The following is a 26,906-nucleotide window of genomic DNA, read 5'->3' as shown; positions in this document are numbered from 1 at the left end:
CAAAGTAGCAGCAGCAAAGATTTTAGGTGCTATCTGGACTTATTTCTGGGCCCTGATTTGCGTGACAAGTCCATAAAAAGTCTAAAGAACTAAAGAGGTTACCACACTGGGATGTGGCTGTGTGCTTTCTCAGTGTACATATACAAGGTATACAAAACTAAGTACCTCTGTCAAAACCATTATTCTAATCATCAAAAGAACACTAGGAAAAACTACAAATAAATCAGCTGCAGTTCAACCAATCAATGGCAACTCTATCACTTTTTTTTTTAAAGAGTTTATTTATTTATTCATGAGAGACACAGAGGGAGAGGAGGAGGACAGACACACAGGCAGAAGGAGAAGCAGGCTCCCCACAGGGAGCCTGATGTGGGACTCAATCCTGGGACTCAATCCTGGGACTCCAGGATCACACCCTGGGCTGAAGGTAGGTGCTAAACCACTGAGCCACCCAGGAGTCCCCTCTATCACTCTTAAGACTTAACATTGAGCATGGGTTATAGAGTATCTAAGAAACAAAGTAAGTAATCTCCAATGCTAGATTGCATAACACATTTTAGCTTTTTTTATTAAAGCATAAAGTTGTAATTATTTTAACTATAGCAAGTACTTGAGTTGGATTAAAAATTAGCTTTACGTCAAAAATAAACTCAAAATAGAATTCTACCTTAAGAGCTGGTACTACAATTTTCCTTAATGAAGAAGTTGCCCCCATTGAAAGGCAGAATAATTTAGTGGCTAAGAGGACATACTCTACAGTCATACAGCCTGGGTTCAAATCCTTGCTGTGCCAAACTCCACTTATTCTAGTTTAGCTTCCTCCCTCAGGCAAACAGAAAAAATGATAGGAGAGCCCACCTTATAAATCTATCTAAAGATTAAATAAATATTGATAAAGTAACTTGAAGAGTGACAAAAATGTACTTGTTTGTTGTCTAGAGATATTGACAGAATCCAGGAGAAATAATTGAGGAATGGTAAGAGAAAAGAGAAAAAAAAATGGCACAATATCATGTGCTTAGTGTTTATGATCACTTCCAAACCACTCCCTTCTCTCTGGTCCCCTGTTTGCTCCCAATACTCTCTTCACTGAAGTCTATGAGACGCATGAATGCTGGGCATGCACAAATTTTAATTCTGTTTTGTTATAAAAACCAGAGAAATGGTTTCACACAATGAAGTATGGGACAGAGGGAGCTGGACTCCAAGACTCAGAAGAGGCCAGGAAAGTTTTAAACTGGGGGAAGGAATAGAAATCGTGGGGATAGTTTCAGAATCTGACAGGCTTTGATACTGGGATAAAGAGACTCCCAGGTTACAATGGTGGTGACAAATAACATAGGAAAGCAGCAAGAGTTTTAGACTCTACTTAAAAAATAATTTGAACTCTCAAATGATTTAATTAATTATAATTAAAGAAATTTTAAGTCATGCATATGAGAACCAGCCACTTGCTGGTTCAATTTTATTGAACTTGAGACTATACATTTTAAAGTCAATTTTTACAGCAGATAGAATTATTTTAACTAATATTATCAAGTTACTTGCGGATGACAGCACAGTATCATGACAAAGAATATAAATGCTAGCATGCTGAATCTACCAGTATTGGCTATGTGATCCTGGGAAAATTATTTAATCTTTCTGAGCTGAGTTTCCTTATCTAAAAAAATGATGATAACAATGGTACCTATTTTAAAGTGCTAGAATTGTGTCAGTCTGGCTCATAATATGTATTCAATAAACTCAGTCTTCATTATTATCTATAATAATGTTTATCTTTGTGGATAACTGAATCAATTAAGTGAATAGAACAAATGAATCTACTTTTCTTATAAGAATATAGTAGCAGTCCTCAAGATATAAATGACTTGCTGATAGCATTTTCCCATCTTCTCCCCAACACAATCAACTTGTTCTAGACTGTTAGGGGATCCTTGTAGACAACTAACTGCCTGATACTTTCCTAATACCCATGCTTCCTTTTCCCCTGGGACGATTCTCCTGCTGGTGCCTCACTACAAGTAATTTGGACAACATGGACCAAAGGGAATCTCCCATGTGCATGTACAGATAATTTTTTAGCTCTCTTCTTCCTTCACTTATCTTTTACAGCTCTTTCTCAGCTATTCCAAGGAAATCTTTCCTTCCTTTGATAACTTCTTCAGTGCCCAGGAAGCAGCAACATGTTGCAGAAGAAAACAAGTACCATTTTGAACGGGACTTCTCCCTTTGAAAGAAGACTATGTAATTTGAGATATGATCCCTTTATGTACTCTCTTCTCCACAGAAAAATCTAGGAGAATTTACTGAACCCAGAGATGCCCACCAAACTCATTTTTGTTAAACAAACAAGAAATATAATCATCTTCTGTTTGAGCCTTTGCACATTTTAAGACAGCATGAGAAACTAGTTCACCAAGCTGTTGGAGTTGCAGTACAATAGTATCATGGTCCTGGCACCACACAGCAGGCTGACAGTGTCCCTTCCCAGGCCAACTTTGATGACAGGCCCCACTCAGAGCAGAGACTCTGTAGCTTGATTGCTAGGCTCAAATTCTGCCCTTACTAAATGTGAACTTGGGAAGTTACTCTATATGTTTTACTGACAAGTAAAATAGGACTAATAATACAATAAGGCATAGTATTGAAGAAGAAGTAAGAGTGGTGTGCATTAGCTTATTAATTTTAATGTGTAAAATTATGTGAATATACATTTTATCATTTTCTCCCTATAAAGGAAAATGATACCCAAATTAAATATTTTTCTAGTTATATAAACTTCTATAAAAATATCAAAATGCTAAACACTGACACTAGATATTCTGGATATTTATAGATAATTATACATTTAACTAACAGTTAACAGCACTTTAAACATACCCAGACCATGTAGTACAATGGTTATGGACTTAGTCCATTCAGGCTGCTATAACAAAAATACTATCAACTAGGTGTCTTATAAAGAACAAATGTGGGATGCCTGGGTGACTCAGCGGTTGAGCATCTGCCTTTGGCTCAGGGTGTGATTCCGGGGTTCTGGGATCGAGTCCCACATCGGGCTTCTTGTATGGAGCCTGCTTCTCCCTCTCTCTGTGTCTCTCATGAATAAATAAATAAAATCTTAAAAAAAAAAGAATAAATGTTTATTTCTCACAGTTCTAGAGGCTGAGAGGTCCACAATCATGGATGGAAATGGCAGATTCAGTGACCGGGGAGGACCCACTTTCTTGTCCACAGCTGTCTTCTCACTGTGACCTCACATGGTTGAAAGGGCAGTTAGCTCTCTGGGGTCTCTTTTATGAGGGTACTAATAGTCATGAAGGCTCTACCTCTCATGACCTAGTCACCTCGCAAATGCCCTACCTCCCAATATGATCATATTGGCCACTAGGTTAAAAAATATGAATTTTAGGGTGACATAAATATTCAGTCCACAGCAAGGACTAAGACTCTAGGCAAAGACAAAGATTCAAATTCTCTTTGCCACTTATTAGCTGTTTGACTTTGGGCAAGTGATTGAACTTCTCTCAGCCTTAGTTTTTTTCCTTGAATATTACGAGATAATTACTGTATATCATAAACTCTCCTAGCAACTGCACAGAATTGTTGAGAGGGTTTAATATGATAATGCACATTAAGTACATTACATAGGACCAGTCACATAATATGGGCTGAACAAGTATTCACCATTTTTATTAGTTATTGATATCCACTTGATAAATGTTTTCAGAGTAACTGAAATGTTTGGCATCACATAAACATTACTGCCAGTGCTAGGTGGGAGTAAAAGTGGTAGCCACTAAAGTTCAGTGAGGGAACAATTGCTAGTTTCAGGCACTACTGACCCAGTGATCTATGGTGGAAAAAAGGGGAAAACTTGAAAGAAAAATAATGACTTCTTTACCTTGGGAAAGTGAGCAGGATATAATTAAGAATGAACAAGATAGATGTTAGTATAGTATGCTACTAAAAACATATTGTTTAAAAGATTAAAATTCAGGTGATACATATGCAAAATCTGAACTATTTGAGCTCGTTATAATTGTATTTAATTCTCACATTTTCTGAATGGAAAGAAAGGCAAATTATGAATATATTAAATTTTAAGAACATATGCTTATATTATATTTAACTCTAAAGCTAATTTTCTTCAGGAATCCTTCCTCTGTTAATGTATTTCTAATGTTTCCTAATATGATCTGGCTTTTATTTTAAGAGCTTTCAATAATTTTGCACTCATGAGATGGTGAGCCTGAAAGACTTTGTAAACTGTAAAGCTCTATAAAAAGACAAGATAGCCCTCTGCTTTTTATTAAGTAAAAATAAGCCTGTAAACAATTCGAGGGAAAAGAAAATCCTTTCTATTTGTGTGTATCATGAAGAATACTCACAGCAGAGTTCTAAAGGGCAGAGGTTTTTCTCAAATGCTTAGCTAAAGGGTACACAATGAATGACTACAAAAACATAAAAGCAGAACAAAAGAATAGATAATTGGCATTACTTTGGGGGAACATCACTAAGCCACTTACAGAGTAAAACGATGTGCACCAAATTGTCAAATTGTGCTATCTGGGCCAAAGAATCTAGGACATGCTGAATATGAATTGAAAAGCACTGTTGAGATATTGAGGAGACAGCTTCTGCATCCAGCACCATGAACAGAAGGAAGCCAACAGATCTGTTACTATAGGGCCACTATGATTCGAGAACTCTCACCAAGGAACCCATAATTCAGGCCACCTACATCTTGGAAATTAAAACCAGTATTTGTAACTGTACTTAGACTAAATTCAAGAATATGGAAAAAATATGCTTTTTCATCCTGATCAAAGCATGTAATGCATTACATTAAAATACTTGAATTCAGCTGTTCTTCCTTTATGTTTCTGTATATAAAATTTGGACTAGATTTTCAAAATTAATTACATGATTTATACAAATGGGTGGTTTTCCCCCACAAAAACAGAATGCTTTGGAGTCTTTACTTTGAAAGAGATAATAAAGAATGATCCATGAGAAGAGAGTATTGTTAAGCATTATAAAAAGTCAACGGACTGAAAGTAAATTTTTACTTTGCAGGTAAAAGTTTCCTACTCTGATATTGCTATTCACATTAATCTTCTTAATAAGTCTCTTAAACATATCAATTGTATTTTTTTGTTAATGATTTTCTGATGATCACAGAATTCCCAGGAAATTTTATGTAATCTTTCTTAAAACTACATCTTCTTTCTTTCTCTCTCTCTTTTTTCTCCCTCTTTCTTTTCTATTCCTTTTTTTTCTTAAAAATATTTTATTTATTTATTCATGAAAGACACAGAGAGGCAAACACATAGACAGAGGGAGAACCAGGCTCTCTCTGGGAAGCCTGAATAGAACTCGATCCCAGGACCCTGGGATCATGACCTGAGCCAAAGGCAGATGCTTACTTGTTGAGCCACCCAGGTGCCCCTCTTCTTTTTTTTTTTTTTTTTAAAGGTTTTATTTATTTATTCATGAGAGACACACAGAGAGAAACAGAGACACAGGCAGAGGGAGAAGCAGGCTCCATGCAGGGAGCCCGATGTGGGACTCAATCCCGGGACCCCAGGATCACGCCCTGAGCCAAAGGCAGACACTCAACCACTGGAGCCACCCAGGCACCGCCCCCCTCTATTCCTTTTTAAAAACAACTAGATAATTGGGTGAATTTCTTGAGTTAGAAGTTGTAAGCAAGAATTGGCATTTTTAGTAGCAGGTTGAATCATATATGTCAAACATCCCTTGAATTTATTTTCCTGTGGATTTCTGATCAAAAGGCTTTCCTTTCAAGAACCCTCCTTCATTAGAGGCATTGCATCTGTTTCTAGTTTCCATAATTCAGGTAGGCAGATCATGTAAGATTCTTCTTATATTTTCAAATTTGGAGTGATAAAAATGTTAACTTAAGATATTAACTGATTTGTTTATATTTCCTAATTAATATACTTCTACTTCATTAGATAATAGCAGTGTTTCCATGCAACTATATGTTTATTTACAAATGTTTATTTAGATATTACATATACTTTCTAATTCTTTCCATTTGAAACTTTCCTAAACATAATACAATTATTTACTACTTTATTGTCAGAAGTTTTATAGTTTCAACTTAAAAGCTAAAGAAATGTGCTATTTCAACTTACAAAAACATCCTAGGGAGGCACCTGGGTGGCTCAGAGGTTGAGCTTCTACTTTCAGCTTAGAGTGTGATCCTGGGGTCCTGGGATCTTGTCCCGCATTCGGGCTCCCTGCATGGAGCCTGCTTCTCTCTCTGCCTCTGTCTCTGCCTCTTTCTCTCTCTGTGTCTCTCATGAATAAATAAATAAAATCTTAAAAAAAAACCATCCTAGGGTACTGAATTGAATCTGGAATCTGGACTGTTTTTTCTCCCATAGTCCTAGAACAAAGTTTGTTAAGCCTCACTAAAACTTTCACTAATCATTGTGTGTACCACATTCTTTAGTTATAAGAAAATAATTCTTACAATGTAAAGGATTATTTTAATAAGTATCACAATGTACTGGCCTGATATCAGTAGATTTTTTTTTTCTTTAAAGATTTCCTTTACCCATTCGACAGACTGAGAGAGTACAAGTAGGGGGAGCAGCAGAGGAAGAGGCAGAAGTAGGCCCCCAACCAAGCAGGGAGCCCAACAGAGGACCCGATCCCAGGACCCTGGGATCATGACCCAAGCTGAAGGTAGATGCCTAACTGACTGAGCCACCCAGACACCCCAGAAGTTTTATTTTCCATATAAGAAGTCACCAGCTGACTTGCAAAATGGCTATGGCAAATCCATTATGACAGGTATACTTTGTCTTCATCCCCAAGGAAACACAGATTTCCAAAAAATATAGACATTTTCACATTTCTTAACTAAGTACTTTCATAAAATTAATTGCCAGACTTTTATAAAATGAAATGATATATGTAAGAGAGCAGTGAAAACTGTAATATCTTTATCAATCATTATCAATGCAAATTTCATCTTTCAGTAATTTTCTAATAAAATGTTACTTTGACTTTACTGTGGTACAGAAGTTACTCTCACAACAATTCATTTACCATCTCAAAACCCTAAAATGAAAGTATCTACTGTTATTTATAGAAAGGTTAAAACTTAAAAGCAAAAAGGTGGAAGTATCCAGTAAAATGTATCCAGATCAATACTTAGGGGCCTTTGAAGTTATATAAGAGAAAGAAAGGGAAAAGGAGGCAGAAAAATTAAAAAAAAAAAAATCACTTCTACTTGTCAAAGTGTTGGCTGTGCAACAGTGGATTTTTTTTTTTTTTTTTTTTTTTTTTTTTTGCGAGGGACAGTGTCTTACAGGACAGTGCCTTTAATGAAGAAGATTCTCGATAGAAGTCTACTGGTTGGGTATAATGTTTGCACAGCCAGAATATCATGCTCAGATGGTAATTAATTGATCATATCATGGTATTTCATTTAACATTATGACTGCTGATCTTAGTGGATATATTTTAAAGGCAATTTTTCTTCTATGTTGGATTTTATTATATTTTAGGAAATCAACACATCTAATTTTTAAAATTTTTGACAAGTAGAAGTGCAATTTTTACCAATATTTTCCATTACACATATCTCATTGGTTTCATATGCATAATACCTGTGACCTTATAAGTTAAATTTTATCCAAATCAAATTCATATCTATGAACTTTCTGTGACTTTAACAAGAACAATCTGAGGCACCTGAGGGGAGCAGAATTCAGTTTAGGGTATGAGGAGGACTGAGTGGCTTGTGAGGAAAGAGAAAGAACACAAAACTCTTAAAAAGTTTCATTCATTCAAGAAAATCTTTGTATGCCTAATACAGGTATTGTGCTAAATTCTGGGAGTGTAATCATCACTGATATAAAAGACACAACCCTGAGCTCCCAACTGGGAAAATTAAGAATTAGGGGAAATGGTTTCACTACTTTATGCAAGCAGCAGAGTCAAGGATCAGTTTTTAGGGCAAGGTTGAAGAGCTGAAGATTCTTATGTTTGTGGAGGGTGGATCAGCTTTCATTCTGAAAAATCATTTTGTCTAGTGAGAGATGACACCATTGGCACACAGTGTAAATGTCAACACTGAAGGAATAGGGAAACTGAAAGTTCAGGAGTAGTATAAATTAACTTCTGACTATGAGAAGCAGAAAATGTGTTTAGGTAACTACAGAAATGATCATTATTCTCTAATGACTTCATCTGTATTCTCCATGGTAGGCACTAAGTTCTTGGCCTACAGCAAAGGTCCTGAAACCTCTTTAAAAGTTGACAGTGTGGAGGAGGCACTAGGTGGCTCTGCCTTGGGCTCAGGTCTCAATCCTGGGGTCCTGGGATTGAGTCCCACATCTGCTCCCCATAGGGAGTCTGCTTCTCCCGCTGCCTTTGTCTCTGCCTCTCTCTGTGTCCCTCATGAATAAATAAATAAATATTATAATAAATAAATAAATAAATAATAAATAAACAAACAAATAATAAATATTTTGGACTCTGTGGGCCATAAGATCTTTGCCTTTGTAGCATGAAAGCAGCCATGGATGACACAGAAATGAATAAGCATGGCTGAATTTCAATAAAACTGCTTTTAGACATCAAAACTGAATTTCATATAACTTTTATGTCACAAAATTTTATTCCTATTATGACTGTTTGCAACCATTTGAAAAAACTGAAAAATCATTATTAGCTCATAGGCCATAAGAAATAGACTTTGAGCCAGAGTTTGCTGACCTCTGACCTAGGATAGAAAAGACTGGGTAATAGGGCAAAGGGAGGGTCAGTTTAAGAGAGATCCTGGATCATTTTCTTGCAGATTATGCTTAATGCAGGATAAACATGTGCACAAATGCCCTTTAAGTGTGCGCACAATGTGGTGTTGTGACCAAGTACAATTTTCTGAGGCCAAGGCTGACAGACTGTACCAGATCCTCAAAGGAGGACTTGACAAGGAGGAACTTTGGGAACACTGATAAGCATAGAACTCAGGTTAGATCTCAAGAACTTGTATCCCATTAACCACTTTATACCTAATGAGCAGAGAAAAACATTGGCTGGCTTAACCTGTCTCTCAGCATCATTCACGAATGATGTCACCAATATCTGTTCTCTACCTACTGCCCTTTTATTTGGTTTCTCAGAATTATTAAGATCGCTAGTCAGTATTACTGTGAGCCCTTTTATTTATATTATTTTTTATATATATTTATTTATGCCAGGTACTTTGCTAAACTGTCAACATAAATTTTCATTTAATTCTCACAACAGTCTTCTGAGATAGGTACCATTTATTCCATTTTATAGTTGAAAAAACTGAGGCTGAAAAGGCCTTTGACTTTTCCTTTTCTTCTGGAGTCTTCCACATCCTCTGTCCTTACATTCTTTTTTTTTTTTTTTAAGATTTTATTTATTTATTCATGAGACACACAGAAAGAGGCACAGACATAAGCAGAGGGAAAAGCAGGCTCCCCAGAAGGAGCCCGATGTGGGACTTGATCTCAGGATCCCGGGATCTTGATCTGAGCTAAGGGCAAATGCTCAACCACTGAGCCACGTGCCCCCTGTCCTTACATTCTGCACTGCCTTCTTAAGAACATTCATTAACCCCAATTTCCATTTACATGCTGATGATCCTCAATTGCTTTAAAAACCTATCCAATGACTGTCCCAAAATCAGAATGGCCAGAAGTGATAAATAATATCCTTGCCCAGCAGTCACTCTTTGACCAAACGGTAATATGTACTCTTATCCCTGGCATTCCTCTCCTCTCTATTGCCCACAGACTCTTGGATACAAAGGACTATAATATTTTTCCTACTCACCAAGCTTTTCTAAATATAGCTTGGCACAAGCCTTCTGCAATGGTGTCCTAAGAGATGTTCTAAATATATGTTTTTTTTTTAATTAAAAAAAAGGTAGTGTTATAGAATAAAAAATATATGAATTTATATTTTTTAAAAGCTATATAAAAAAGTATCTCTCTGTGTGTACAAGGAGTTGAATGGAGCTATAATGAAGTGGTTAAACTCTACTTCGATTTCTAAAAGTTCTGTGGCCTCAGGCAAGTCATGGAATCTGTAAAATAGTAGTAATAAATAGCACCTTATAACTGTTTTGAGGACTGGAGAAATTAATACATGCAAAGCAATTAAACACCTGGATGGCATGTGGTAATTGATAAATAATAACTGTCACTGTTGATGGTTTTATTAATATTAATAACATGCATTAAAAAGATTAGCTAATAATATACTAATTTTTTCACAGTGAACTTGCAGTTAGTGGTGGCATTGTAAGAGTTTTATATTATCTTTTTTTCTGGTTTCTTTTGTGACTAAAAATCTGAAAAAGATTACTAAAATAAATGAGCAAAAAATCTATGTAAAATCACTCTGTGTTAAATGAGGATGCATTGAAACTGGTTATCTGCTATAAAAATAATCAGACACATTTCTCATGACACTTGAGCTACCCAGAATATTTTATAACACTCATTCTGAAATTTATCTCATGTTTAAAAATTATCTTAGTACAGTTAACAATAATTATCACCATATATAACTATTTGAGTACTGAGGATTGTACTTTGAAGGCATTTAATAAATGTTAGTTTCCTTTCCTCCTTCAGATTCTAAACACAAATTAATTATAAAAATTAATTCCACTCAAATAAATATTTTTTCTGACAAACCAACCTACTAAAAGTATATATACATATTAGCCAAATTGAAAATTTATAGTTCAAGCGAGGAAAAGAACAAAAATAGAGCAGCTGGCATGTGTTTGAAAATACTAATCCTTATTAGGGCATCTCTTCAGAAGATGAGTTACTATAGCTGAATTGAAATCTCTATTAACAGTAGTGAATTCCTAGGCCAGACAGCAACAGTAAATAAAAGAACCCATGCTTACATTTATTTGATGGTTTTGCAGACTTGGGAATCATTTCTGGCACCATGATTTTGTGTTCAGGAAACAAAGAACATGAAACATTATGTTCCTCAGAATGTTTTTCTTGTGCTATTAAATGAATCAAATAAATGAGGTACAGACAAATAATCTGGATTTTAGCAAAATTGTGATAAATATAGCTTTCCATTTCTGAAGCTCTTGGGGGGGCATCTATCCTTTGTGAGACCTTTTTGCTTTCGTTATTAATCATCAGCAGAGCCAAGGAAACATTTCTTAAAATGTTCTAAGAGAACACCTTAGCCTTCCTTCCTTGCAGCTGTAACTCCCTTTTATAAAGGATAAGACTGAGAATCTTCACAAAGCTGCACTAAACTTAAAATGCAGGGGCGCCTGGGTGGCTCAGTCAGTTAAGTGTCTGACTTTGGTTCAGATCATGTTCTCAAGGTGCTGGGATGGAGCCCAATGTTAGGCTCCATGCTCATCAGGGAATCTACTTCTCCCTCTCCTCCTTCTGCTCCCCTGCTCATGCTCTCTCTCTCTCAAAAACAAACAAACAAACAAACAAACAAACAAACAAACAAACAAAAAACACAAAAAACAAAAAACAAAAACAACCAAAAAACAAAAAACAAAAAACAACCTAAAATATTTAGAAAAAATAAAATGTAGAGACTATTTTGGTAAACTAGATTGGCTGAAAGGAAACAAATTAAATCCTATGGCAAAATAAGATATTCACTTTCCCAAGGTAAATAAAGTATGAAATCAAAGCTGGTGATCACTTATTTTATGACTTGCTTTGCTGGTGTGATTTTTGGGGAGAAAATTGGAAAAAGATTAGCAGAAGGGGATTTAATATCTTGGACATTTTCTTGGCGTGATTATTGTCTAAGGACCACATGAATTTTAAAATAATGTCCTCAAGTCACAGGGAAATTAACTTATTCAAGCACTATCCCATTAGGTTTAAGTAGGTTATAGTTACAGTTTTATTCTTGTATATTATTTTCTTGACAGTAGAACAAGGGTAATTTTGTTAGTTTCTATCTATGATTTCTTCTTGAGGAATCTGTGATATGCCTTGGTAATTCCTTAACTCTTACTAAACTATTTTGAAATCAAACATACATAACTCTACCTAAAAGTTCTTAGAATACTTACATTTTTGCCTGTGTAATCTTGTGGGATAATGAACACTATATAGTTTTTAATTCTACTGTGAACCTTCTGAAATGTTTCATTTCTGTGATTATAATGAAAGAATTAATTTCATTGAGATAAATTGCCAAAAAAGGCCTTTTAATCCATATTCTGAGTAAGATTAAGAAAATGATTTGCCTTAGGAAGAGGTAATATCAATAGGTAAGAGAGAGGGCAGAGCTTCAATTTTCTCCAATAGTGCAAATCTTCATACTGGGAAGAGCCAAATTAAGTAGTAAATGGCAGCTCAAGACAGATGAATTTCCAAAATGAATACAATAATCTAGATCTAACCAAATTTTATCTATCTTAAAGATGGACAGTATGATTTCAAAGAATCCTATCATGATCTCAGAAATTCTGGTGCAGACATTGGAGCTGCACATGGCAGGGGATGACAGTCTTGAAAGGCAAATGGAACTAACATGAACTAAGATAACTGCAAATCCTGGTAAATGTGTTTAAAGTTACCTTGCTGAGATTTTACATTATCCAAACTCAGCTGGAATTCCAGTGCTGCTCAGCAGTACTTTTACTGTAATCATTTCTTACAACATCCCTCACCCTGTATCCTCACTCTCTCCATTCACTCTAGCCTCATTTGCACTGAGAAGATCAAAGTCCTCAGACTCAAGCTCCTTCAGCTTTCATATTCCCATTGCAAGACTCCTCTGGATCTTTTCTGTCAAATTCAGGGAGAGAACCATCTTTTCCTCTCCAAGAATAATTTTGGTGTCCTTGAATTATACCTTCTGTTCTCTGGGACTTTGCTCTGTTAATTAAAATTCTTTGTATTCGTATCTTTCAATCTTTCCATCCAGAGGTGCTTTTTCCATATTTCATCCTGTAAAAATGCTCAGATCACCTTCATTCTGAGACAGAAACACATACAGACACAGACACACACGCATACACAGTTTACTTCCTAATACTGCCTCCATTACAATGTCTGGTACATAAAAAAATGCTTTATAAATTTTGGTAGAATGAATGAAAGAAGTGTTCACATGGTCTTTTCTCTTCCTAATACTAAGCTTTCTGAAGAGAAGTTCATAGTAATTGCTTCTATTTATTCATCCTTCCAGCTCCAGCCCCATATATCTCAATAAGCTTTAGGGTGGTGAGGGCAGCCTCATACCATCCCATTGTAGACCCTCCACTTCCATGCCCCTGAGCTCCTATCCACAGTCTCTGCTATTCCAGTTCCTTCCACCCATGACAAGAACCCCCAACCCAAATCCAATGGGGAGTAATTAAGTGGGCATGGGTGAGATGAGAGAAAGTTGAAAGGGACTTCCTTGGGACTCTCTTTCTTGTCTTTACTCCTCACTCTTTTTCCTGGATCCTGCTCCTCCCTCCCCACTTCTCTATATTCTCCCTCTTCCTTTAGTAGTTATTCCTGAATAAGGGCATTTGATCTTGTCTCTCTCAAATTTATCTTCAGTCCGTTCCTTTCTCTGAGTAAGCACATTCCTTTCCATATCTATAGTTCCTTCTCTACCTTCTTGTGTCATCATCTGTCATTTCATCTATTAGCCCCACACTGACCTCCTTGCTTCTTCACTGATTTTGTCCACTTGGCTTCCATTTAAGCTTCAAGCAGCACAGCTTTGCTTCTTCTATTGTCCTGATTAAAATGTCTCTATCAAACAGTGAGCAAAGTCCCTTAAGGGCTTCTAAAAGACCTGGCCCCAACCTTCTTCTTCTAAATATATTTCCCACTATAGCCCTTTCATACACCTTTGCTTTCTCCAGACTGTGTCCATGGGCTGAGATCATTTACTGAAATATACATTTGTGTTTTTCTCACAGTTTTTTTCCTTTCCCCTTTCCACAAAATTATTTGCCTTTTAATGTTTCCACAAAATTATTTTATGCTTCCTTGCTTCAGGGATTCTCACAGGAATGTAAAGCAGCCAGAAGGCAGCAGCGACTCTTTTGCCTTTCGTAAATGCCTAAACTCTAAAACAGATAATGCTAAATGTGTGAGCCAGATGGGGAAAGAGGAGAAGGCTCTGCAGGGCCCAGAGGCCAGGGTGGAACCTGTAGGAACCCAGGCCCTGGTCTGTTGCTCTGCTGTGACACAGAAAGAGAGGAAGAATATGCCAGGAGTTTAATGTAACTAAAAGGTATTCTTGGTACAGATTGAGATTCTTTTACTCAGAAGGGGTGTGCATCATTTCCAAGTCATAGAAATTTTGGTTTATCCATGTTCATGTGAGATATGTTTCTTTACAAAATATATACCTATTACTTTGCTCATGACAATAGCCCCAAATTTTCTGCACTTGAAGCAAACGGACAGGAAAGTCAGAGAGTTTTATCTAACAGGAATTCAGAGAAAAAGATACTGGTAAATATTGAAGTAACAGAAGACAATTTATAGAGTTAGAGGGTCTTGAGCAGGGTCTTAAAGGAAAGGACTTGGACAGAGGAAAATGAAATTTGGAATGGGGAAAATTTGAAAGGTACAGAATATCTATCATTAAAGAAAGAGAAATGATTTTTTGGTACATTCTTAGTACATGATAATTGACTCTTAATTGTTTGAAAATTAGAAAATAGTCCAGTAACATTTTCCATAATTTCATCAGTTTTAATCATTAACATGGTATTAGTCTATCTACTAAAGTATTTTTAGCTGTTAATGATATAATAAACAATTTAATCAAATGGTTAGACCATAATTATTTACCAGTTCTACATTTGCTCTCATCCCAAGACACAGATTTTAGACCATTTTGTCTTCCCTCTTCTTTTGGTAACATACATAAATGGCATGGTGTTTACTACATTTGGCACTTGCTTTATATTTTCTCATTCAGTTCTTTGGTTTATATTTATTTCAAGTGTGAATAATTTCCTTCCCCTGGGGATGATACTTTAAAACTGACGGTATTTTACATGCATAGATATTTTCTTCATAAAATTTAAATGTTCTAAGCAGAAATCATAATCTCAGATTCACAGTGCTTATTTGATCTAAGATTTGTCCTGAGGTGACCTGTCTGTTGCATGGAAGAGGTCTATCCATTAGAGTTAAAGAAATCTTTTATATGCTTTTAGGATGTGCACCTTTCCCAGGGGAGTAAGCACTCATCATTTTCAAATACTTTATCGAGGTACTGTTCCCTCTGTCCTGGAATGGCCTTCCCTGTATAACAGTCCTGATTGATTGATTATTTATTTTTTAAATATTTTATTTATTTATTCATGAGGACACACAGAGAGAGGCAGAGACATAGGCAGAGGGAGAAGCAGGCTCCCTGTAGGGAGTCCAATACAGGACTCTCAGGACTTTGGGATCACACCCTGAGCCAAAGGCAGACACTCAACCGCTGAGCCACCTAGATGCCCCCCAATTTATTTTTTAATGCACAGGTCTCACCTCATTAAGGAATCCTCTTGAAATTGCATGAGAAAGTGAATCACACTCTGTGCTCCCCCTGTACCCCTTTGATAATTGGATAGTTGCCCTTTCTGAGATGGAATATTAATATGTAACTCACCCTTTTCTACTTTGACATCTCTGAAGGCAGGGTCAGTATTTCATCCATCTCTTTAGTATTCCTTGCTCCTAGCCCAGTGCCTAGTATAGTGTCTATCACACACTAGCAACAGGACTGTGCTTAAATGTTTGTTGAACCTTATTTCAAATTCTTTGTTGCACAGTGGTTAAGAGCATAGGCTTTGGTACCCAGAAACCTGGGTTTAAATTCTGGGCCTATCACTTATAATGGGAACTTGAGCAAATTACCTAATCACTGTATGCCTTAGTTTCTTCAATTTCAAAATGGGAATAGGGCAGCCTGGGTGGCTCAGTGGTTTAGCACCGCCTTCAGCCCAGGATGTGATCCTGGAGACCCGGGATCAAATCCCATGTCGGGCTCTCTGCATGGAGCCTGCTTCTCCCTCTGCTTGTGTCTCTGCCTCTCTCTCTCTCTCTCTCTCATGAATAAATAAAATCTTTAAAAAAAAAAAGGGAATAGTAGCAATGGTACTTCATAAGTTTATTATGACCAATAAAGGAGTGAAATTATATGTACACATATGTGCATATGTATAACTGAAGAATGCATGGGAAAAGCTCTAGAATGTAAATCTGTTACTAGTTTTATTCACATAGACACATGAATACTTACCATTCTTATGATACTTCTACTTGTAGGTAATTGCAGGGGTGTTATTTAGGGATGAACCTTCACAGATGTTTAGACCCTTCTCAAAAATGCCTTTATTTATAAGTAAGGAAGGGATTTCCACTGGGGGAATGTCATATAGTTAGCCTATAAGTGAGGGAACAAATCCTCACACTACTCAGGCTGGGCTTCTAAATCTACATGAGCTAAAAAAACTACCTTGAGTTCTAAAGCCTAGCTCTAAGTTTACTCAGAATTTCATTCAATTTGAAAATATTGCTAGATCAGGATCAGGAGTTTTTTCTTATGATTTTCCTTTCTTTCACTACTTCACATTTCAATCTAATTCAGCTACCATTTGCTGAATAGTAAATAGTATGTTGTGATTGCTTGAAGACATTTACCAGTAGTAACACCTAGAGTCATTGGAAATGTCTTGTCACTTTCCTATTAAAAATACATATTTAAAGAAGTTATTCCTACTTTAATTGTGAATAAATAGTGTGGTAAAGGTGATTTAAAAATATTAGTATTATTTATAACTGAAATATCCTGTAAGAATAATCATATGTAACTTTAGAGACTAGTATATCGTTAGAATAATTATATATCTAATTAAAGAGCTAATAAATGCTCTTCATAGTAAATATACATATGTGAGTATATGTATAAAATTTACTATTTTCAATTTGTTGAAATAAATTTTACTTGATTTCAAACGAAGACTCAAATATGCCACTTTGAGCAAACTTGCAGTTATAGCAACAAAAGCAGAAAAGCAATATGTTTGTAGTCTATCATTCTAAAAAGAGTTGATTAGACTTTATTTCTGAGTGCTTTGCATTTTCCTGATTCTCTGTTGTCTGTGTGGTAGAGGGTAGAGAATCTGTAACCCAGGCTGTATAGATTAGAGGTTTACTATAAGAGAAGACCTTACTTAATCTTTTTTCACATTAAAACAATTAAACATTTACATTAAATGTAATATGTTCTATTTCACAGAATACACAGCCTGTTTTAATGTATAAGGAATGCTGTTTTCCTCTCCATATCACTTCTAGAAGACAGAACAGGGCAAAAAACCATGGCATGCACTGAAACAAAGAGGCATGACAATTGAGGTTTGTTACTATTTGTCGTGTGCTTTAGAAAGATCGAGAGTATCAAATAACAGGTAAAATTATGATATAGAAAAAGAGACATAAAATTTTATACCTGGAAAGTTCAAACAAGGACATCTAGTCCAACCCACCCATTATATAAGCAAACTAAGTCCTATAGAAATGAAGTCAAAGTTGATTCACTGAGTCATTTTGGAATAGAATTATTTTGTTAGCTTGGCTTTGTAACCCGATATCTTTTTCCGCTTCCTTACACTGCAACCTAATCCCCTAAAGTAGGCATTCCATGGAAGTTATTAACAATGCAACCTTTTGGGAAGGTAAATATTATTTGAAATTAAACAATGACCATAAATAGGAATAAAATTTAAATTAATAAAGCAGAGTCTAAGTGTTTCATCTGAACCTATTACCTACAAAGTTGTGTAACAAGTATAGATTCTATATAAAATTATTGTTGTGTTTTAGTCTAAGAAACTATAATTATACTTAACTAGTGAGTGATAGAGAGGGAACTAACTATAGGGGAAAAATAAAAGAAGAGAGACTATGAATAGTTAGGGAAAGAAGATACCTGCTCACTAAACCTGCAGCCTCTCACATAGGAAAGACTGGTTCATCAAAGAACATTTCCATTTCATCTAAGTGATGACGGATTTTGAAATCTGGTGGTGAAATCCTTATCCACACTGTAAACTATCATTACATCAATACCAAAAACCAAGAAGCATCACCATCAAAAATAAGACAAATCAAACAACACAAAGGAAAAATGCCTCCTACTCTTTAGGAAGAAGTCTGACACTAGGAAAATAAAAAATTCTCCTTCCCAATGAACATCTCATCTTAGTTGGATGGCACAGAGGCAGATCCATCACAGAGACTAGCTAATCTAGGTTCATTCTATGTTTTTCAGAAAGACAAACCTCTGTTTAAATAGCTGTGCACTCTAGTTCAGTTTTTCAATGGTTTAATATCCTACCTTTAATTTATTTGTAAGTACGTCCACTAGAATGTACATTTTAAAATAGGTACTCTCCAGGATGCCAAGTTAACTATGAAAAGAATTTCATGAGAGTTTTTTGGCATAAGTAAATTTTGTTACAAGACTTTTGCTGTTAAGGAACAGAAATACGGAACCAATGGTTATAACAAGAGAAACAAGTACTGACAGTTTAAATCAATTCAATATTTCACTTACCTTTAGTTTTCCATAGTACTGAGCATAGTACTGAATTATCTAATAATGTCTGATAAATATTATATAATTTTGGGCAACTGAAAAAAAATTTTGTAGTACAGAAATAACCATCCTCCTTTCTGTGTTTGCTTTTTTCTATATACCTTGAGGACATAAAGCTTTTAAGATTTATAAGCTGTAGAAAGTATCTGAAACTCAAATTTGTATTAAGACATTATTCTTTGCACAAATCCACTGACCCATTTTCCTAAAGTAAAAATAACTGCTGGGTTTTTAACTTGCACTGAAAATATAACAATCACAGTTCAATAATTATATTCATACAGTACCTTCAAGACTATATTTCAAGTTGCACAACTGACCTTCTTTTCTATAAAAAATATAGATAGAGCCTAAATCATAGGTAATTATATCATGGAACATTTTGAAAAGGAGAATCCTGTTGCTTTTCTTGCATATAAATCAATTTGGATCTTTAATACTTCTTTGCATTTCCTTGCATATTTATAGACATGACTTTATTTCTTTTTTTAACTTATAGAAAATATCTGACCACTTTATAGATTGACAAATGATACCTTGTTAGACAGCTGTACAGAAAAAAAATAAGCACACACATGTGACAGATTTTCAGAGACAGAAAAATAAATTTCCTTTTGCAAAGAATCAGTACACTCTACAATCACTCACAAGCCATAGCACGAGGATCCACTTTTGTCTCTCCAGCAAGAATTCGAGGTGTCTAAGTTGAATTCACTTCACTCACCTGTTTGGCTTAGTTGGGATGTGCTTCTACTCCTTCTAGATACTATGGCAACCACTTTGGCACTCAGGCTGGATCTCCTTTTCTTTCCACCTGCTCCAACTGTACCCACAGCCGTGTCGGACTGACTGCCATCATTATGCTCCAGTGTGTACATCTCCCCACTCACACTGGTGCTCTTCGTGATGGCTCTTCCTGAAGTCCCCATCCGTCTGCCTTGCATTTTAGGGGTAAATGAACTATATTTACAAAGTAAAAACATATATGCATCCATAAATTACAGGTCAGCATAACCAAAGCTCTAAATCTAATTAATTTTGAAATAATCCAGGTAAATTTTTAGCAGGAAAAGTCAGTTGAGTAGTAGGCTTATAGCTAGGATTTACTAGACATAGCTTAAAACAATAGTATTTTGACATAGGAATCTTAAACTTAGAGTAAAAAGAAATGCAACCAATGTTATCCACAGGGAGGAAAATGTTACTAATTTTAGAGTTACTGTGTTACTTTCAGAGAAAAACAAAAATATTTAAATCAATAAAACAAGTTCATATACATTCCTCAGAAAAAAGTATTATTAAAAATGGATACTCTGGATTTGCCACTCAAGGCTTAAAAAATGAAAACATCTGTTCTAGTTCCAACTAACAGATATCTCTTTTACAATCTGAGGCTTAACGAGTCTAAGACAGACTACTAATGAGGCAAAAAGAATCACATTTCCCTCTTTCTTCCTTATCCCCTCATGTTGCATCTCTTCCAAATTCCACTTCCTTTTTCTCTGTCAGTGTTTCAAACTCATATGCTCAGATTGAGATGTTCTTTTTTTTTCCTTGCTTATTATAACTTGCTTGTCTATGTTTCCAGATTATACTAATTTACCTGAATAAATTACTATACTTCTTTCCTAAATGAAAAAAATTACTGTTGAGAATTTCAGGCACCCTGGAAGTTTGGTGGGGAAAAAAAATCGCCTCTACTTGCTAAAGTAAATGTATGTCTGTGAGTTGGGGAGAGAGCTAAGGCAGGAAGGTTGGGAGCCACGGATGTTAGGATTCTTCATATCTTTTAAATTACGCTGCATATGCAGTTATATTATCCATGTAGATTGCCCTCTTTTGGTCTAGTGAAGACCTGGTTTGATATATCTGAAATGGCCCTCTTTATTTTATGTTTTCTTAAAATATCTGCAAAAATTGACTTACATGACCCTCACCACGATCTTGATTTTCTATTTCTTGTTTTGAAGTACAAAATACGTTAAAACAGTAACTTTTAACAGTGATGACATTTAATACTCAGGTTGGGATAAATCCTAATATGATTAGAAATGATAAAACAAATATTTGGGATCATGTAATGTATTTGTGGTTAAATATATAATGAGTGTTTCAGTAGAAAGGGAAACTGATATGGGATGAATTCAGAAAAATGGGAGAATGAGATTGTGGAAGGCTTAGAAGTTATGGAAATGAAACAAGACTGTTGGATCCTTAGTATCCTTCCATGAATTGAATTGAAAAATGAGACCCCTATTTGATAGGAATCATTTTTAATCCCTAGCTGAATTACTTGGTCTATATCATTAATAATATTAATACTTGTACCCTTTCAATTTATTCTAATCAGCTTTTCATTAACTCAAAGCTTTTAAAGCCATTTAGTTATGCTATGTGCTTTATGCAAACTCTATTTCAAAACATTATTGAGGACAGTATTACCTATAGCTAGTCCAAAATTGATTCTTATGGGGTTTGTATTCCCAACTCCAGGGGACCTTCTTTCATGATAAATATTACAGTAAACTTCTTCTGTGTCCTCACCAATTTATTTCAATGCATGATCTAAATCTGCCACGTCTCCTTAAGCTTACTCTTACTACCTGCTTTTTCTACTATTTTGCTTGCAGACTTTTTGCTGGAGAATATGAAGCAATGTCATAATTTGGTCAGTTTTGTAGTTATCATGTCCATCTTCAATCAAACACTTGTGATTGAGAAGTCAGTAGTTTTTCCACCTCTCATCAATCTTTTTAGCACACTCCTTGCAGGAGTTATTGAAAATTTCTTTTCTGATGATTTTATTCTTACCTTAATAGTAAAGTCTGGATAAACTAACATGTACCTTTTGTTTCTCCATTATTTCCATGAAAATGGAGTTCTATTACAACTCTCAATTTGTATTTTAAAAGTTAGTTCATAAAAAATACTATTGTAAAATATTTGACAATGTTCTTTAGGCTACAGAAAAATTTAAAAGTATAGGGAAATGTCATCAATAATATTTCTGTCATGAGAGTGTATTCAATATGAGCCAGGAAGATTCAAAATTATTTTTTCATGGGCGTTTAATCACAGCAATGAAATGTTCTACTATGTTGAAAAAATTCTGGAAAGCAGCTATGCTCATCACTATATCACCAATGCAAACCAATGACAAAACTTCTAAAAAAATTAGGGAAATCTGTATAGTGATTACCACTTATGGAGTTAAGAATTTATGTTAAAATTAGTTTTGTGAATAAATGATATAGTTTTTCCTCAAAAAATAAAATATTTAGAATTTTAAAAGCATTCTTATATGATATGACAACTGTACACAGCTTCCTTAAGAATATGGAATATCATAGTGTTCAACAAGAACATGTTAAGGCATTTTCAATTCTGTTTACCTAATTGAGGGGAGAGGTTTCTGGGTTCTAATCAGGTTAATTTAATTCATGTGAAGGTTACCATTTTACTGCAAATATGCTTTCTATTCCCCTATTTTGTATCCTTTTATTTGTTTCGCTTCCATTGCCTAGTAAACTATTCCCGTTACTTAGTTTCATTTAGTGCCTGAATCCTTCAGGATGTACTTTAAGGTTTTCTGCTTTATAAAGCTCAGAGCCTGTTTAGTGTTATGACTCTCGTTTCCCAGTCCTTTGTTTTCTGTTTTCTTTTGGTTATATTAGGATTCTTACATTTTATATCAGCATGCACCTTATGCATCACTAGATTTGCCACAGTGCCCTTCCTACTGCTGAATGAACTGAAAATTTGAGTAGGAAGCAAAAAAAAAAAGTGATGTTGGTATACAAATGGACTAGGATATAACCCATCTTTAAAAATAAATAAACAAAACCCCCACCTTTCTTCTTTGATACCCCCCCTCCCTCTGGCTACTGGCTTTTTTGCTAAAAAATCTTCTCATGCAGTTGTCTGTATGTTCTGTCTTCCTATTCTATCTTGAACTAATTTAAATCAGGCTCTGTCCCCACTACTTCACCAAAGCTGCCTTTTTTATTAAAGTCACCAATGATTCCACATGGTAGTCCTATCATTGCACAGTCCTTACCTTTTTGACCTCTCAATAAATCATGTATGTGACAAGACATTTGATTTTACTGATCATGAAACACTTTATTCTCATGATTTTCCTACCTCATTGACAAGAAGACCTTTATCCTCTTTGTCACCAAATACTGCGGTTCTTCAGTGCTCAGCCCTCTGACCTATATTCTTCCCTATGACACTAACTCCCCAGGTGTCTCCTCTCTCAGGCTTTACATATTAAACATTGCTGCAAATTCCAATTGTTTTCTCTCCACTTGTACTCAGTCCTGAACTCGAGATTTATATAGTCAGCTGTTAACTGACATTCCTGTTTGGATATGTTTCTCAAAAATAACATGTTCCACCCAACTGAAAAACTGCTCTATAGAACTTATCCTTCTTATCACATTAAAGATACCCATTCTCCCAATTGCTCAGAGTAATAATTTCCCCCTATAAAGAAATCTAATGTGGATTTTAGACCAAATAAAATAGTTGCCTTATTTTCTAATGGTTGATGTATTATCTAACAAGCCCACTGAAGGGTCATGTGACTCTCTAGGGGAATGTGTAAAATTTTTGTCTATTTACTCCTATAATAATTATGGTTCAAAGATTTTGCAACTCTGTAAAGCTAGATATTAACTTGAAGAAAACTGATAAGGAGCAAATGATAACTATTTAGAAGATGAGGTAACTCCAAAGGTTACAGTTTTACTGACCTAGAGAATATTACCCAGTTTTGAATCTAAATTCATAATCTTATTCAGCATTCATCTTTTTTTTCAATGACTATATATGTGTATACATAAGTACCTGAGTTTCTTGGATCATCTTTGGAATCTATTTATCATCCTGTTGGTTTTCTCACTAATGAGTTAAAAGTTCAACATTTGCTACCTGTTTGTCTTATTACTGTGTTTTGATTTTGAGAATAAGGTTTTGGTAGTGTTGAGGAGTCCCATCAAAATGCCCAAATGGACCCCCTGCTGGATCCAATTAAACTATGTTGTTGGAGCAGGGCACCTCCTGTACTCCTTAAAGGTTGCCTTTAAACAAGTGGCAACAGAACATGACTTTTAGTCTCTGCTTCCTTTTTTCAGACTCTGGTTTTCTGTATTTCTTTGTTTTGTTTGTTTGTTTCTGGTTCTTGGTAAATTGGCTCATATTTTGCTTGCTTGTGACTAATAATACAATCCTCACTAATGGCACCAATAATAGGAAATCCATTCATGGAATCAAATCTGTTGGATGATAGATATCAGGATATATTATAAGTTGGATGGCAAAACCCCCCAAAATTGGGTTTGTTAGCCTTTTTTACATGTCTGTTAGCTTGTTACTAAAAGTTCACATAACTTATGAAAATGTCTTGTGCATACTGAAATAAGAACTGCTCTTTAAAGTCCAGGCTTAGATTTCGGTGGTAATTTTGGTCCTTTGGCTAAGTGGGAAAACCAAGGTTGCTAGTTCTCTTCGTATTCTTAAAAACAGTCTTTTTAATTGATAATAAAAATCTTTTACTTTCTATGTACCCTAGGAATAGCTGTCCAGGCAGATAGATATTAGATCCAAAGTTATCTTAAATTTAATAGAACTCCTGTTCTGACTGAACTGTATAGATGAGTAAGTACTTACATAATTCTAATATGGGTAACTAAAGAATCTCTAGAGAAAAAAGAAACTGAAAATCAAATACTTTGAATATGCTAGCCTCTTAAGAAAAAAAATTCTCAAAGAATTGCTAACTCAGAAGAATTTTAATAGAAGAATTTAAGCCCATAATCAAAGCTAATCCTTTGAGATATCAAACTAGTTTGATAAATTTGGCTTAAAAACAGCCTTATAAAAACCATGATGAGATGCCAGTTCATACACACTAGGATAGCTATAATAAAAAGGAGACACTAACAAGTGTTGATGAGAATCTGAAGAAACTAGAACCCTCATACATTGCTGATGGGGAAGTAAAATACTACTGCTTTGGAAAAGTCTGACAGTTTCATTAAACTTAGACATAGTTAAATTAAACTCAAAGTTATCGAATGATTCAGTAATTCCATTCAAAAGTTAAACATAGTTACCATATGGCCCAGCAATTCCATGCCTTGGTACACACTGAAGAAAATTTAAAACACATATCTACATGAAAACTCACATATGAATATTCATATCAACGTCATTCTTAACACTGAAAAAAAGGACAACCCAAATGCTCATAAACTGATGAATGGAGAAACAAAATGTGGCATATCCATATACAATGGAGAATTATCAAACATAAAAAAGGAATGAAGTGCTGTTATAAACATGGATTAAGTTAAAAACATTATTACATGAAAGAAGCTAGATACAAAAGGCTACTTATTGTGTGCTTCCATTTAAATGGAATGTCCTAGAGTCAAATTCACAGAGACAAATGTAGATAAGTGGTCACCAAATGCTAAAAGGGGGAGAATGGGAAGTGACCACTAAATGGGCTTCTTCTGGGGGATGATAAATATATTGTGGAATTAGACAGTTGTGATAGTTGCACATCAAATTGTGACTACATTAAAAACTTCTAGATTTTATAATTCCATAGGATGAACTTTGTAGTATGTGAATTATATCTCAACTTAAAGTTTTGTCTTCTTACAGATTTTACCAGCATGGTATATGATATGAGCACAAAATTTCATTTTCTTTTTTAGAAAATGAAAGACTTAGACTTAGATTGGTTTTCCAAGACAGATTGGTTTTTGCATGGGCAGCCAGAATCTGGAATTCCTAAACTGGTTTTACTTAATGGAACGCTAACACAGTAATAATGCTTAAGATTATGAAAAATGTAAAATTATGTAATAACTAAATTGAATTGTAATTCTGATAAAACTCTGTTATCAATAAGAATTAAGTTGGAGTGTCAGCCTAAGCAAAATTTCCAAGTGATTAGTGAATTTTAAGATTTAGAATTAGTATTAAAAAATTCATTAATTAATTAAAAAATCTCTGAATAAGAGATTCTGGATAATAAGAATATAGATATTTTCTAAGTTAGAATATAAAACTTGGTTAATAACCAAGGAAATATATATATGTACATTTAATTTTCATATGATATATAGTAGCTTTGCCTTTGATAAAGTTTATCTTCATTTCTGCCCCTTAAACAATATATCTAAGGGATATTGTGGGTGTAGGGTGCTTTCATGTGTGCTCTATAACTTGCTGGTATGCTAAATTACTTGCATATGACAGTCTGTTGTGCTCAATTACCTACCTCTGAGTTTTCTCTATGAAATAGAAGCTTAGGTTAAAAGTTGTAGTTAATATTGACAGTTGGTTCTACACTAGGAACAAAAGTGGCATATACTTTAAAATATGTGGATACATATTCAAGACAATAGATGTGTTTTTATTTATCAAAGGAAAAGAAGGAAATAATTTCTTAGATTAAAATACCTGGAATGTGAATGAAGATAGTAAAAGACAGAACTTGAGCAGATACATTAAATTGTAGAAGGTCTGAGGAAAAGTGAGCTATTTACCCTGTTTTATGGTAGCTGTAAACAGTAAGTCTGAAGGGCAAAAAAATAAAACTTTGACAAACTGGCTCCAATTAATGTAAATATTCATAATATACTAAGAAAAGTCTGTGAGTTATTTACTAAAAGTTATATTAATACAAGATTAAAATTTGATTTTCTGTTAAAATGATGAATTGATCTTAGAATATTTAGTTGAGAGCAACTTTCATTTAATTAGAAGTGGCAAGCTGACCATTAAGGAACAAGAGTTCTACTTTATATGTAGAACCAATACCTACAAAGCCTGCAAAGGAAATTGGTTTAGTATCTGTTTTATGGCTCACAGGATCCTAGAACTACGGATAATAAAAAAAAGTCTGTACCCTGAATTTAGCAGAATTTTAGAGATCTCATAGTGATAGGTACAGCAAATGATGTCTGGTAGTGATGACTGCTTTGGCTCACACTGTAAATAACATACATTATTTAGTGGGATATAATTTACCATAAAATGGCAAAGATGGTATGATAATCTATATGCATTTTATCAAATCAAAGATGTCATCAATATTAAAATACATTATTATTTTATGTATTCTTAAGAAAGAAAAATGTTGGTAACAAAACTATGGCATGCCATCAATTGTAAAATATATACCAATTTCATATATGGCAAAGTATAAATAAGTGAGAACCATGAAATTATGATAATAGCCA

At 34.7% G+C, this 26,906-nt stretch overlaps 1 protein-coding gene and 1 long non-coding RNA gene across 53 annotated transcripts in view; one reads left to right on the top strand and one right to left on the bottom strand.

Annotated features, from left to right (window-relative positions):
• Window positions 1–26,906, bottom strand: part of RIMS1 (regulating synaptic membrane exocytosis 1) — a 477,431-nt gene that overhangs the window by 47,794 nt on the left and 402,731 nt on the right. For 43 of the 50 annotated variants that reach the window (XM_038554462.1, XM_038554466.1, XM_038554474.1 and 40 more), the window contains one exon: window positions 19,370–19,605. The exons of the other annotated variants lie outside the window; for them this stretch is intronic. In XM_038554462.1, coding sequence (XP_038410390.1) covers window positions 19,370–19,605 — 236 coding nt within the window. The remainder of the gene's footprint in view (window positions 1–19,369; window positions 19,606–26,906) is intronic. 50 annotated transcript variants of the gene reach the window in all.
• LOC111098312 overlaps window positions 1–26,906 on the top strand; it is a 178,132-nt gene that overhangs the window by 92,803 nt on the left and 58,423 nt on the right. For all 3 annotated transcript variants that reach the window (XR_005367910.1, XR_005367908.1, XR_005367909.1), the window contains exon 2: window positions 17,284–17,402. This is a non-coding gene — a long non-coding RNA (uncharacterized LOC111098312). The remainder of the gene's footprint in view (window positions 1–17,283; window positions 17,403–26,906) is intronic.

Source organism: Canis lupus, chromosome 12, assembly GCF_011100685.1.
Source record: "Canis lupus familiaris isolate Mischka breed German Shepherd chromosome 12, alternate assembly UU_Cfam_GSD_1.0, whole genome shotgun sequence".
Taxonomy (NCBI): Eukaryota; Metazoa; Chordata; class Mammalia; order Carnivora; family Canidae; genus Canis; species Canis lupus.
Note: the sequence above shows the minus strand (reverse complement) of the source record. Positions and strands in the feature narration are given on the sequence as shown.